The sequence below is a fragment of the Lepidochelys olivacea genome (assembly GCF_965140295.1).
Source record: "Lepidochelys olivacea isolate rLepOli2 genome assembly, chromosome: 2".
Lineage (NCBI taxonomy): Eukaryota > Metazoa > Chordata > Testudines > Cheloniidae > Lepidochelys > Lepidochelys olivacea.
In genome coordinates this window covers 262,851,668-262,866,408 of record NC_140412.1, presented here as the reverse complement: position 1 = coordinate 262,866,408, position 14,741 = coordinate 262,851,668, and the positions used below count along the sequence as shown (strand labels likewise).

The 14,741-nt window shown below is 43.7% G+C and overlaps 1 protein-coding gene across 1 annotated transcript in view; it reads left to right on the top strand.

Annotated features, from left to right (window-relative positions):
* OBSCN (obscurin, cytoskeletal calmodulin and titin-interacting RhoGEF) overlaps positions 1-14,741 on the top strand; it is a gene marked incomplete at its 5' end in the record, with an annotated part of 294,967 nt that overhangs the window by 138,194 nt on the left and 142,032 nt on the right. The window contains 8 exons of the mRNA XM_084618134.1: positions 935-1,201; positions 3,779-4,045; positions 5,080-5,346; positions 6,624-6,896; positions 7,469-7,735; positions 10,865-11,131; positions 12,747-13,013; positions 13,415-13,684. Of these exons, the coding sequence (XP_084474260.1) occupies positions 935-1,201; positions 3,779-4,045; positions 5,080-5,346; positions 6,624-6,896; positions 7,469-7,735; positions 10,865-11,131; positions 12,747-13,013; positions 13,415-13,684 (2,145 nt within the window). The remainder of the gene's footprint in view (positions 1-934; positions 1,202-3,778; positions 4,046-5,079; positions 5,347-6,623; positions 6,897-7,468; positions 7,736-10,864; positions 11,132-12,746; positions 13,014-13,414; positions 13,685-14,741) is intronic.

Below are 14,741 nucleotides of genomic sequence, written 5' to 3'. Positions count from 1 at the left end.
AAATGTTCTGAGTAGTCAGTGCTGCACACTGACGGTAGAGTTTGAATGCAATTAGTGTCGCTCGACTTGCCTGCCTGAGCCCCCGGTGTCATACTAAACTAGGTCCTTTCTGAAAGCTGAAACTTTCTCCAATTCCATTCGTATTACATTCATCTCCCATTGAACTAACCACTGTCACATTTTGAAACTTAACATTGCCTGTTATGCATTGGCTGAGAATTTATCTACTACTAGTATTATTTATTTATATTACTGTAGCCCTGGTCACAGACCAGGACCCCACTGTGCTTTGTGCTGTACAAACACAGAACAAAAAGATAGTCTCTGTCCCAAGTTTCAGAGTAGCAGCCGTGTTCGTCTGTATCCGCAAAAAGAAAAGGAGGACTTGTGGCACCTTACAGACTAACAAATTTATTTGAGCATAAGCTTTCATGAGCTACAGCTCACTTCATCGGATGCATTCGTTTACAATCTAAAGGAGAAGATTCTCTAAGCTAAACACAACAGGCTGTTGTAAATCTTAAAACCTGATAGGAGGGAAAGGGACCACATAGGAGGACAAATTCACTACCACTTCAGCCCTTGCTTTCAGGTACTGTGTTCTTCAAATGCAGCCTCTTCTGTTCTTGTAGAGATGCTTCCATAGAAAAGTCTGATCAGATTAGATCAGTGGCTCTCAGACTTGTTCATTTTGTGGACTACTTTGTGAGACAGATCTACTCATGAAGAAACTCTGCTCCTAATGCCACAGTCCTTCCCCCACCCCACCACCGTTTCTAGGTTCAGAAACGGTTCATGAAACAGACTGACAAGAAGTGGTCTACAGACCAGTGTTAGAGAAACCCTGGTTTAGCTTGTTCTTTATGGTCCCTGGTAGATATCTTCATCTGGGGACTAACATGCTCTTAAAATATTTACCTCTCAATTTTTACAGCCCTGCCCATTGTATTTAAGCAACCCCTTCAGAATCAGGAGGCTGAAGAAGGAGGTACAGCCACATTACATTGTGAGCTGTCAAAACCAAAAGTTCCAGTGGAATGGAGGAAAGGAGGCCTGGGGCTGCAGCCTAGCAATAAGTATGAAATGAAACAGAGGGAATGCATTGTGGAGCTCTTAGTACATAATCTCCAAGTCGAAGATACAGGAGAATACAGCTGTGATATTGGGGAACAGGAAACAAAGGCTTCTTTATATGTGAAAGGTAGGTGATGAGAGTCCCTCGCTGACTTCGCTCCTGAAACAATTGATTTGCTTCAGCACACAAAAGTAACATGATTGAATTATATAATTTTGGGGTATAATGATTTTTTCCCTTCAATCTTATTGATTTTCTTTAAAAATAAAGTCGCCCGGCACCATTCATAGAATCATAGAATATCAGGGTTGGAAGGGACCCCAGAAGGTCATCTAGTCCAACCCCCTGCTCAAAGCAGGACCAATTCCCAGTTAAATCATCCCAGCCAGGGCTTTGTCAAGCCTGACCTTAAAAACCTCTAAGGAAGGAGATTCTACCACCTCCCTAGGTAACGCATTCCAGTGTTTCACCACCCTCTTAGTGAAAAAGTTTTTCCTAATATCCAATCTAAACCTCCCCCACTGCAACTTGAGACCATTACTCCTCGTTCTGTCATCTGCTACCATTGAGAACAGTCTAGAGCCATCCTCTTTGGAACCACCTCTCAGGTAGTTGAAAGCAGCTATCAAATCCCCCCTCATTCTTCTCTTCTGCAGGCTAAACAATCCCAGCTCCCTCAGCCTCTCCTCATAACTCATGTGTTCCAGTCCCCTAATCATTTTTGTTGCCCTTCGCTGGACTCTCTCCAATTTATCCACATCCTTCTTGAAGTGTGGGGCCCAAAACTGGACACAGTACTCCAGATGAGGCCTCACCAATGTCGAATAGAGGGGAACGATCACGTCCCTCGATCTGCTCGCTATGCCCCTACTTATACATCCCAAAATGCCATTGGCCTTCTTGGCAACAAGGGCACACTGCTGACTCATATCCAGCTTCTCGTCCACTGTCACCCCTAGGTCCTTTTCTGCAGAACTGCTGCCTAGCCATTCGGTCCCTAGTCTGTAGCTGTGCATTGGGTTCTTCCGTCCTAAGTGCAGGACCCTGCACTTATCCTTATTGAACCTCATCAGATTCCTTTTGGCCCAATCTTCCAATTGGTCTAGGTCCTTCTGTATCCTATCCCTCCCCTCCAGCATATCTACCACTCCTCCCAGTTTAGTATCATCCGCAAATTTGCTGAGAGTGCAATCCACACCATCCTCCAGATCATTTATGAAGATATTGAATAAAACCGGCCCCAGGACCGACCCCTGGGGCACTCCACTTGATACCGGCTGCCAACTAGACATGGAGCCATTGATCACTACCCGTTGAGCCCGACAATTTAGCCAGCTTTCTACCCACCTTATGGTGCATTCATCCAGTCCATACTTCCTTAACTTGCTGACAAGAATACTATGGGAGACCGTGTCAAAAGCTTTGCTAAAGTCAAGAAACAGCTTTATCCTGAAGGGAACAGTGGTATGGAAGAGGAGATGGTACTTTATTTTAAGAGATCGTATTTGTTTTTAGGAGCTGGGACAGGGTCGGGCCAGACAGCTACAGGAGTGTGCTCCTATTGGATTCTGGGAAGGTGTAGGATCCTCCCGCAGTACAGGAGAGTGCTGGAAGGCAGATATATTAGCCCCAGGATAAGCAGGTCCCTTTTCCCTTGGTAGCTGAACAGGGGTTACTCTGAGTTAATTAGGACATCTGGGGCCAATCAAGGGCCTGCCAGAACCTGTTAAAAGCCTTCCCTCCAGCCAGATAGGGCATGCAATAGGAGCTGAGTGGGGAGGGCAAGCTACTGGAGCGCTGGGCAGTGTAGAGGCTGACAAGCATTAGGAGAGAAGCCACGCAGGTACAGAGGTGAAGAGTGGGAGAATCCCTGCCTAACAGGGTGGATGGCCCTTCTGGGCTCCAGAGGTCTGAGGGAAGAGACCCTGCCAGAGCGGAGAGATTGAACCGAGTGTCTGGTCTGTTGCCACCATGACCAGAGGGGCTACCAGAGACTGAGGGGCTCTCCTTCCTTCCCCCCCGCCCCATCAGGGAGGGACCCTGCTCTGACAGGGTGTGGACAGTAAACCCAGGGGCATGGGGAAAATTCTGAGGGAAAAGAGGAATACCCCAGCCCGCCGCTAAATGGAAGCGTGGGACCCACAGAGGCAGAGAGGAAGCTCTGTCACAGAGCACTTGAGTGTTGCTTGTAACATGAGTAACTTTCCCATACATTTGGGAAGAGTTTGAGAGGGAAGCTCCGCAATGATTCAACTTAATGTCACTGGACATTTGTCTTGATGCACCACTGATGTCCTCTCCAATATTAAACAAAAACAAAGTTCTCCATCTAGTAACTGGAATGAGACCAATGTGGGACTTTCCCAGGGTCTGGCCCTAGGAAGATTCATTTCTGAATACAGACATATCTCTGGGATCGGTTCAAAGTTAATTTAGCTCAAAGAACTCAACCAAGGGAAGATGTAAGGTCAAAGAGTACTTGAAGGAAACTTCAGAATTGCAGACAGCCTCTTTTGAAGATAATGGAATCAGTTACCATTATAATGTACAAGTTGGCAGTATACGTTCTATGATAGTGACTTTGGGGGGTATTTTTAAAAATCAGGCGCTACCTTTCCCACAACGTCAGTGTCTGGTTATGTTAACAGGTACTTGATTTGGGGTTAAATAAAAGCCCCTGTTTTTTTTTTCATTTCCTTTTAGCCCTCCCAGTTCTTTTCAAAAAAGAGCTCAAGGACAAGGAAGTGGAAGAAGGAGCTACAGTAAAACTCCAGTGTGAGCTGACAAAGGCCGCGGCTTCTGTGCAATGGAGGAAAGGCACCATAGACCTCTTTCCATGTGCCAAATATGAAATGAAATTAGATGGTCTCATAGCTGAACTTGTGATCCATAACACAGAACCAGAGGACACGTCGGATTACACCTGTGATACTGGAGATCAACGGAGCACAGCCAACCTCAGAGTGAATGGTTAGCATCACCCTAAATGGGGCACAATTTAAAAACATGATCAGTGACATGTTAGAGAAGTTACTCTGAATTTCTTCGTGAATACAACAAATTAGTAATAAGTTGAATAAGAGAAAAGCAGATGCAGAACCACGAATCAGAATGCACAAAAGTGGATTGTGGAGGGACATTTTTAGAATGCCTGTTAGGATGCATAATTCACTGCATATAAATGACCTCCATGTGTCCCTTAACAGTTGCAAGAAAATTCACACTGGATGAAGATTCCATGATTTTAACAAATGTTAATTTTTCAGATCTGGTAGTTTGGGTTATTTTCTAGTCCAGTGCAGTAATAGAATCATCATGCATAAGCAAGTTATAGAATCACTTTGATTACCTACTGATTTTCGTCTTTAATAAACTGCAGTGAAAGGCATGAGCATTTAAACAAAACAAAAATAAAGTGGGTGGCTAGTCACATAATTAACTACCCTCCCAACAGTTCAGTGGCTGTTGTCCAAGTAGTTGGATGGAATTTGTTCTCGTACAATAGTGCTACATCTTCTGCGAGGGATTATTGTTGCGAGTCTAAGGATTTTGGAAAGACAGTGATGCAACAGAATGTGTGTTTAAGGCCTGATTCTCCTCTTTCTCAAGTTGATGTAAATCAGGAATAACTCCATTGAAGTCAATGGAGTTACACTGGTGTTAGTAAGAAGAGTATACTCTGTATTTAGAATGAATGCCAATAGTGCATCCTAACTCCTAATGCTATCTTCTACATCACAAGAAGGCTCATAATAGAGCTCCTTCTGATAAAGAAACGCTGAACTTTGTGTGCAATAAAACCTTGAGGGAAATTGCACTGAAATTGCCTTTCTTTATATACTGGGATCACAAGTGGTTTATTTACCTCTGACATTATTAAATGCATATTTGTTCTGCAGCATGAGGCCACAGGCAGCCAGCCTCCTTGTGTGTAGCTGGGTTCATCTTTCTACATATAAGCACATAGCTAATGGATTGTCTATTGACTGTTCTTGACTCCACAGCCATTAAACCTCTGTTCAAGCAACAGCTAAAGAATGAGGAAGTGGAAGAGGGAGGAATGGTCAAGCTACGCTGTGAGGTCACAATAATTAATGCTGTAGTAGAGTGGAGGAAAGATGGCAGGGTGCTTCAGTCAAGTTCCAAGTATGGAATCAGACAGGATGGGACCATTCATGAGTTATGTATTCAACACCTGGAGCCTAAAGACACCGGCGAGTATTCCTGCATTGCTGGGGATGAGACAACCTCTGCAATGCTGACTGTGAAAGGTAAGAGCCTTTTACTGTGCGGTTGCTTTTCAGTACAAGATGGTGAGATTTCACAACATCATAATAGTTACTGCATATAATACAGTGTTTCATCTTCAAAAAATGATTAAAAGAGTTGTCACAAGGTAATAGAGTATGGCAAGTGTGAAGTTACTGAAGTGTTACTACGAGAGACAGAGTTTTCTTGTGGGTTCATCCAAGACCTTGGAACCAACTCCCACAGTTTCTGAAAACTACCTCCCACCTCACTACTTTCCATGCCAAGTTCAAGTCAAGCTTCTTTGACATTGCTTTCAATAATATAAACACATAATCTGGAGAAGAGAAGACTGAGAGGGGACATAACCGTTTTCAAATACATAAAAGTTTGTTATGAGGAGGAGGGAGAAAAATTGTTCTTCTTAATCTCAGAGGATAGGACAAGAAGCAACGGGCTTAAATTGCAGCAAGGGCGGTTTAGGTTGGACATAAGGAAAAACTTCCTAACTGTCAGTGTGCTTAAGCACTGAAATAAATTGCCTAGGGATGTTGTGGAATCTCCATCATTGGGGATTTTTCAGAGCAGGTTTGACAAACACCAGTCAGGGATGGTCTAGATCAGTGGTTCTCAAAGCCGGTCCGCCGCTTGTTCAGGGAAAGACCCTGGTGGGCCGGGCCGGTTTGTTTACCAGCAGCATCCGCAGGTTCGGCCAGTCACGGCTCCCACTGGCCGCGGTTTGCTGCTCCAGGCCAATGGGGGCTGCGGGAAGTGGCATGGGCCAAGGGATGTTCTGGCCGCCCTTCCTGCAGCCCCCATTGGCCTGGAGCGGTGAACCGTGGCCAGTGGGAGCCACCGTCGGCCGAACCTGCGGACGCAGCAGGGAAACAAACCGGTCCGGCCCGCCGGGGGCTTTCCCTGAACAAGCGGTGGACCGGCTTTGAGAACCACTGGTCTAGATAATACTTAGTCCTGCCTTGAGTGCAGGGGACTGGACTAGATGACCTCTCGAGGTCCCTTCCAGTCCTATGATTTTATGATAGCACATGGTGCGCTATTTTAAAAGAGGCACATACAATTTTATCCTTGGAGAGAGGAAGAGAGAGAGAACCACATGTGAAAGATGTTAGCCATGTCACTTAATGCACCTGGAAAGTACTCAGATACCAATGTGATGGACATGTTATAAGAACCCACATAAAACAGAACAGTTTTCTAGAATTATGATGAGCTGCTCTTGCGATTTTGGTCCATGTGCAGCCATTTATTCTTTCACTAATGGACATTGCAACATTTTTAGAGCCTGATGTGACCATAGTCAGTGGCCTGAAGAGCGTGGTGGTGTTTGAAGAGGAAGATGCTATGTTTCAGTGCTGGGTTTCACATGACAACGCAAGGGATGTGGAGTGGAAGCTAGAGGATGTTGCACTGCAGAGCAATGAAATGAATGAGATCTCTGTTGAAAAAGGCAAGATTCACACACTTAGGCTGAGGAAAACCACCCAGCAGGATACGGGCACCATCACTTTCAGAGTGGGACCCTACGTGTCCACAGCAGAGCTCACAGTAAAAGGTAACAAGATCCATGGCCTGAGTGAGAAGCTGATGTGGGTAGAGTGCAGCTTCTCAAGGTGTCATCCATATACAGTAATGGCAGTACTGTTATCAAATGAAATTACCAAGGATGATTAGGATCAGGATTTTGATAGAACCTTCTTCTCTCCATTTCATAGTGCCATTCTCTCCCTGAATGCCCCTTCATAGCTGCAAAGAAATTTGCACTTGCAAAATCAAACCGTATTCCCTTCCTGTACTTATTAATCATGACATTGAGCCAGCCAAAATACTGATTAATGCTTCATTACAATATGATATTTTAAGAGATGTTGTCAAGTAGCTGAGGTCCAAAAGGCAGGCTTTTGCTTCAAAAATAGCCTTACAAAACCTGCATAGAAGTTAAAACACTTTTTAGTATTTAAACGTTCCATTGCATCATTTGCACGCCAGTTATTATGTTGACATAGCATTGTAAGGGGCTCAGAGCTGAGTGGTTGACAATGTACTGCCAAAGGCAGAATCTTGAAAACTAGACTAGGGTAATTACAAGCTCCTGCAATTCCATCCTCCATATATTTATAATTTCAGTACCGCTTCCAGTCTTTAAAGAGATTCTCAAGAACGCAGAATTGGAGGAGGATGCTACAGCCACTCTGGAGTGCGAGGTCTCTCAGCCCAATGTATCAGTGGAGTGGCGGAAGGGCTCCCAGGTGATTTCTCCGAGCTCCAAATATGAAATCAGGAAAGAGGGGACAATCCATACATTAAAGATTTATAATTTAAAGCCAGAAGATTCGGGCAAATACACTTGTGATAACAGAAATCAGCAAACTACAGCCATTTTAACTGTCAAAGGTAGGTTTTTGAATGATTTTTAAAGGACGTATTTGTTCTAGTTAACAAGCACAGTCCTACTTCTATCAGATGCACTGGGACAGAGTTGGTCCTTTGAATTCGGGGGAGCTATTCTGATTTATACTGCTGAGGTTCTAGACCTCTGTTTTTAGTAGTTACGTTATTTCCACTGGATGTTGCATATGAAAGTGGTAATGGCCCCATAATGAATTCTCTCTGTGAACATCTACAAAAATTATGGAAATTTGTTACTGTGTATGTACATCCGCTTTCATATCTTATTTGGTTACTATCATAACTTTTAAAGTGAGGGACTAGTAGGTTCTGGCTACAGAGCTAGTTTTACTCTGAGTAAATGTTTGCAAACTACTCCAGTACATCTCTGTCAATGAACTTCATTCCTGACTTGAGAGGCCCCCTTCTAGTCCAGCTCTGGGCCTCAACCCTGGTCACAGATTCATAGATTTTAAGGCCAGAAGGGACCATTTAGTCTGACTTCCTGCATAACACTGGCCATAGAATTTCACCGTCACACTCTATTGAGCCCAGTGATGATTCTGTCACCTCAGTCCTGACATTCAGAGTTCTCTGTTGCATTGGCCTTAGTCAATATACACCAAAAAAAGGATTATGCAAGGTAAGATAATGGTGCTGATGCTGCTCTCTCTTACACCAGCGTAAATCAAGAACTCCACTGAAGTCAATAGAATTACACTGAAGTAAAAAGCGATATGATCACTGTTAATAGCTTTAGCTAGACACTGGAAGTCAATGGGAGATGCTAGAGATCAGCACTAGTGAAAGTCAGACCCAAGGTGTCTAAAGTGGACACCCAAACATTGAGACACCCTAGATTAGTGAATTCTTTTGAAGTAACTGGCCTAAATGGCTTGTCTATGCTCACATAGTAAAACACTGTTAGACGAATATTAGAAACCAGATAATCTGATTCTCATCCACCTGTCTCCACCACTAAACTACAGCGCCACAAAGGCCAATCACCTAAACCCTTAATGTTTCCTCTTCTTAAAATAGAAATAATATTTCAGTGGGGAAAATTTCCATATCCAGATTGCAATATTATTATTAATATTTTGGGCCAAGAGTGAGTAACACATACCATTTTGACTCAAATGTGTGATATGGAATCATAGAAATGAAGGTTGGAAGGGAACTCAAGCGGTCATCCAGCCCAGCCCCCTGCACTAAGGCAGGACCAAATATACATAGACCATTCCTGACAAGAGTTGGTCTAACCTGTTCTTAAATATATCCAATGATGGAGATTTGACAACCGCCTTTGGAAGCATATTCCGTTACTTAACTGACTGTACAGTTAGGGTAGGTCTACACAGCAATTAAACGCCTTCAGCTGGCCCTTGTCAGCTGACTCGGGCTTGTGAGACTCAGACTGCAGGCCTATCAAATTGCTATATAGACATTCAAGCTAGGACTGGAGCCCAAGCTCTAGGACCCCAGCAATAGGGGAAGGTCCCAGAGTCCAGGCTCCAATGTATAGCTAAAGCTATTAACAGTGATCATATCATTTTTACATCTGTGTAACTCTATTGACTTCAGTGGAGTTCTTGATTTACATTGGCATAAGAGAGAGCAGTATCACCTCCATTATCTTAGTGTCACCCACACATTTTATAACAATACTTGTCAATCCATTATCCATGTCATTAATGAAAATATTGAATAGTACCAGGACTGATCCCTTTGGGAGTCCACTAGATATGTCCTGTCAGTTTGACAGCAAACCGTTGATAGCTACTCTTCGAGTATGGACTTTCAACCATTTGTGCATCCACTTTATAGTACTTTCATCTGGACCACATTTCCCTAGTTTGCTTATGAGAATGCCTTGTGAGACTATATCAAAAGTCTTACTAAAATCAAGATATATCCTGTCTACTGCTTCCCCCATTCACATGGCCAATAACCCTCTCCAAGAAGGAAATTAGGTTGGTTTGGCTTGATTTGTTCATGACAAATCCGTGTTGGCTGTGACTTATTACTCTGTTGTTTTCTTCTAGGTGCTCACAAATTGATTAATAATTTGTTCCAGTATCTTTCCAGGTATCAAAGTTAGGCTGGCTTGTCTCTAGTTGACTGTGTATTCGTTGTTCCCTTTTTTTTAAAATAGGTACTATGTTTGCCCTTTCCAGTTCTCTGGGACCTCATGTATCCTCCATGAGTTTGGCCAGAGATTCCCAAACTGTGGGGCGTGCTCCACTAGGGAGCATGGAGGAATGTTTGGGGGAGGCGTGGTTGCGGCTTGGGCCAGCGCCCATGGGTGACGGGGAGGGAGCACTACCCAGCTCCTCTTCTGGCCCTGGCTGCTGGCCCCGTCCCCGGGACTCCAGCTGCTGGCCAGCCTCTGGCCCCAACTCTTTAACCTGTTCTTTCCCTATTCTGACTTGTGTTCCTTCCCCATTATTGTTAATATTATTTGTGTTAAGTATCTGGTCACAATTAACTGTTTCAGTGGAGACTGAAGCAAAAAAGGCATTAAACACCTCATCCTTTTTGGTGTCATCCATTATTAGTTCTCTTTCCCCACTAAGTAATGGACCTACAACTTTTCATCTTCTCTGTCTTGCCTCTAAGGTATTTATAGGATCTCTTCTTACTACCTTTTATGTCCCTTGCTAGGTGTAATTCATTTCGTGCCTTAGTCTTCCTGATTTTGTCCTTACATACTTGTGCTATATTTTTGTATTCATCCTTTGCGATGTGTCCACGCTTCCACTTTTTGTAGGATTCTGTTATGATTTTCAAGTCATTATAGAACTTCTCATACAGCCGCATTGGCTTCTTGTTATTCTTCCTATTTTTCCTTCTTATCGGGATAGTTTGCTATTGCACCTGTATTATTTTATCTTTAGTATTAGATATGCTACAACAAAGAGTCAGTCTCAAAGTTCAAGAGAAATGAAATGTTTCCAATTTCACATGGAAATTTTCCCCGTGAAAAGTGTTCACTAGTTTTGCCCGACTATAATATTAACTCCAGATTCCAACTGTTGCTTGTGATACCAAGCAAATCCAAATGCAGTTGTACTGTGAGGGGATGTACTGAATGGCATGATACTTGACCCTATTTTTTTCCTCTATGGAACCTAGCCATTCCAGCACTTTTTGAACAAAAACTCCAGAGCCAAGAAGCTGAGGAGGGCTCCCCTGTCACCCTACACGCTGAGCTCTCCAAACCCAATGCCCCAGTGAAATGGAGAAAGGGTTCAGTCCTGCTCCAAGCTAGTGCCAAGTACGAGATGAGACAGAAGGGATCTGCCGTGGAACTCCTAATTCATGACTTGCAGCTGAAAGACTCTGGAGACTACACTTGTGATTCTGGCGATGAGCAGACTACAGCGTCCTTGTTGGTAAAAGGTGACAGAAACATTTCTCCTAATTGTAGCTATTTCTAGTTTAGTTTAAATGTAGCAGTCATATTACTGGGATGGAAGACCAATCAATTATGAAGCATGTTAACCAAGGAATGCTGCTACCTGTCCAGTGATCATGTGGTCACCAAAAGCTTTGGTAGTGTGATAAGATTGATAGTGATTGAGCTAGACCAACCAGCCAGTCTTACGGATCTAGCTAGACATCAATCCAGGTGGCACTCAATCTGCAAGGAGGCTACATCCCTTTGGGATTTTCCTGAATTATGGAAAAGGATAAATGTGTCAGTGCTCCACATGATGCTAGGCTCAGGGACACTGGACCAGTGAGCCCAGTCCCCCTGAGCTGAACGCTGTTAAGTGTCATGCGTTTCTCATGACACTCACTGCAGCCCCCACTCCACACCACATGCTAGCCTGCCTTCCTGCAGTCCAGCTGGGTTCCCATGCGTCCAGTTGTGCTGCAGGCAGAGAGATGACATTCTGGGGCTGTTGTGTCACTTGTTCTGCAAGCAGCTTGTCTGTTACACAGCCCCACCAACTGTTCCCTGGTCCTCTGCTGGCTCCATGGAGCAGTGGCCAGGAGGAGGGAGCAGTGCAAAAGGTGAGAGCAGTCCACTCTCCTGTCCCCACCGGCAACCCCCGAACACAGCTGCCCCAAAACCTCACCCCAGCCATTACCCAGCTGCCTCTCAGAGGCAACCATCCCTCCTCAGATACACCCCAGGCACCTCCAGAAGCCACCCTCCCCTCTTACAGGCAGCCACCTTCCATCCCTGTTAGCTCTCCATACACACTCAGAACCATATTTCCTGCCCATGCAAATCTCCCCTTTCACTGTGGAGCCACTAGCGCATAATAACAGGCTGAACCAAAACTCGGGAGCTGAGCCCCCAAACTTTGTGATGTTCCAAACCAAAACCCAAAAGCTCATCTCTGAATCATACAGATGTACCCATCTATGCTCTAAATCAATACAAATAATTCTAGTTCTCCTTTCTTTCTGGAGTTTGATTTTGAAAGCTGGGCAGATTAAAGGAAGATGCCCATTTCCTCATTTGTGCATTCAAATAAAAAAAAAACCCTAAATCCCTAGCTGAGGCATCTAAGTTCCACCTTGAGCACCCAAATGGAGAATTAGGTGTCAAACTTCAGTGCTCACGTTTTAAAATGGGCTCCTGCTACTGGGCACTGTGAGATGCTGCTAAGGTCATCCTTGATTTCAGCTGGAGTTGTTGCGATTCAGCACCTCTGAAAATCAAGCGCTCTACATTTGTTCCCCATGTGGGGTTTTAAAAATGTATTTTGTAACATGAGCTAAAGAAATATCTTACAGGGTGCCATGATTTCATGTAAACTCCACTTAGACTTACCAGTCTATGAAGGCTTCCAAGAGACTGCTGCTAATGGTGATGTAAAAGGAATTAGTACATTGTGTCTGTCGGTGTGTAATTTTGGTGGGGAAACGAGTCAAAATGTTCACAACTGTATATGAAAAATAGAAGACCAGCTGTAAAGCAGGGGCAAGTTCATATCAGAAAGTCAGGAAAAGACAGTCACTAATGAAGTGCAAATGTGTTTCCCTGTTTATCTTTGTTTAGCTTTGCCAGTACTTTTTATACGACCACTCCAGAGCCAGCAAGCAGAAGAGGGTGGCATCATCACCCTGAGCTGTGAGGTCTCCCAATCCAATGCCCCCGTGCAATGGAAGAAAGCAGGGAAAGTTCTGCAACCAAGTGACAAGTACGAGATGAAACAAACTGGCCCTGTCACTGAGCTGACAATCCATAACCTGAATGAGGCTGATGCTGGGGAATACACCTGTGATACAGGAGACCAACAAACCACAGCAGCTGTATATGTGAAAGGTAGGATTTGAACTCTCTTTTGGTCAATACCGTTGGAAGTATCTGAACTGTGTTTAAAATCATGATCCTGGCACCATGACAAAACAGAGTTCTATAGCAGTGTCGAGGGAAATCCCACTATACCTGGTCCCGTGCCTGGTAGAATAAAGAGGAATTTGGTCAGCGATTTCAGTGGGTTCAGGGCCTTCAGGGATTAGAGGGCTTCACATTAATATTACTTAGCTACAGTGTGTAATCTTTCTGTTAGAAATATTTGTATATTGTATTATAATATTGTTTTAAGTACCCAGAATCCTTTGGGCATGAGTTGCCTTACCAATAATAATATAATAATAATGTCTAAAAATGGGGTAAGGTGCTTGAAAATGGATTTAAAACAGTTGTGACTTTTTCTACCAAAGAACCAGCAGCGAGCATAGTGGAGGTGCTAAAGGACGTCACCTTATATGAAGGAGAAGACGCAGTGTTCAAGTGCAAGGTTTCTCGGGAGAAAGCTCGGGACGTGCAGTGGTGCCTGGGTGGCGTACCGCTCCAGCCCAATGAAATGAACGAGATAACAGTTCAAGGGAAGCTTCACACTTTGACCCTGAGGAGGGTGACCCTAGAAGACTCTGGGTCTGTCAGTATCAGAGTAGGGCAAAATACCACAGAGGCACAGCTAACAGTCCAAGGTAAGTAAACAACCCCTTTGAGATAACAATTGCTTCAGTTCTATAGGAGGTTTGTTTGTTTTAAATTCTCTGTGCAGTCACCATCATAACCAAGCACTTTTCTAGACACCTCCCACTTACGATGGCATTGGATACTACTTGCTTGTTCTTTTACAAGCTGTGATGGTACAGAATAAAAAATAATCTTAAGGGTTGGTCAGCACCATGTGCCACCGGGTTTCTTTTTCTTTTATCTCATTTTACAGTGCCAATATAGGAGTCAGTTCTGATTTCAGTTATGCCAGTTTTACACTGATGTAAGTGCAGAATCAGATCCATTATTTTTTTATGGTTTTTTCCCTCCAAAACTTCTATTTCATAGAGTTTGATTCTGAAGTCACAACACATTAGTGTAAAATTATGCTAGGTCATCAGAATCAGGGCCATTGTGTAGTCTCCTCCCGTTCACTCTTCTCTCTCCTCTACACCCAAATCCATGCTTCATGAGACAAAATACTAGCAAATGTAGGGAACAATCTTTCATTGGAAGGGCGAGGGGCTTTTATCATACTCCATGGGTTCACAATCTTTTTTTATAGCACGGACCACATCCAAACCGATAGATTGTCTTGTGAAAACCTTCTCTCCAGTTCACCATAGTATAACATTACTGCGGCAACAAGAGCAAGTGCCTACATGGAAAATCAATACTAGGAAAGTTATTTAATTTAAGTGGTTAGCTTCTTTTCTTGCATCCAGCAGGTGGGAACAAGTAGGAGAATTAGAATCATAGATGTGTAGATTTTAAGGCCAGAAGGGATCATTAGATCATCTGGTCTGACCTCCTTTATAACACAGGCCAGAGAATTCCCCCCAGTTGCTCCTATATTGATCCTCATAACTTGTGTGGGACTAAAGCATATCTTCCAAAAAGGTAAGTCTTGATTTGAAGACTTCAAGAGATGGAGAATCCACCACTTCTCTTGGCAATTTGTTTCAATGGTTAATCACGCTCACTGTTAAATTTGTGCCTTATTCCCAATTTGAATTTGTCTGGTTTTAGCTTCCAGCTATTCAT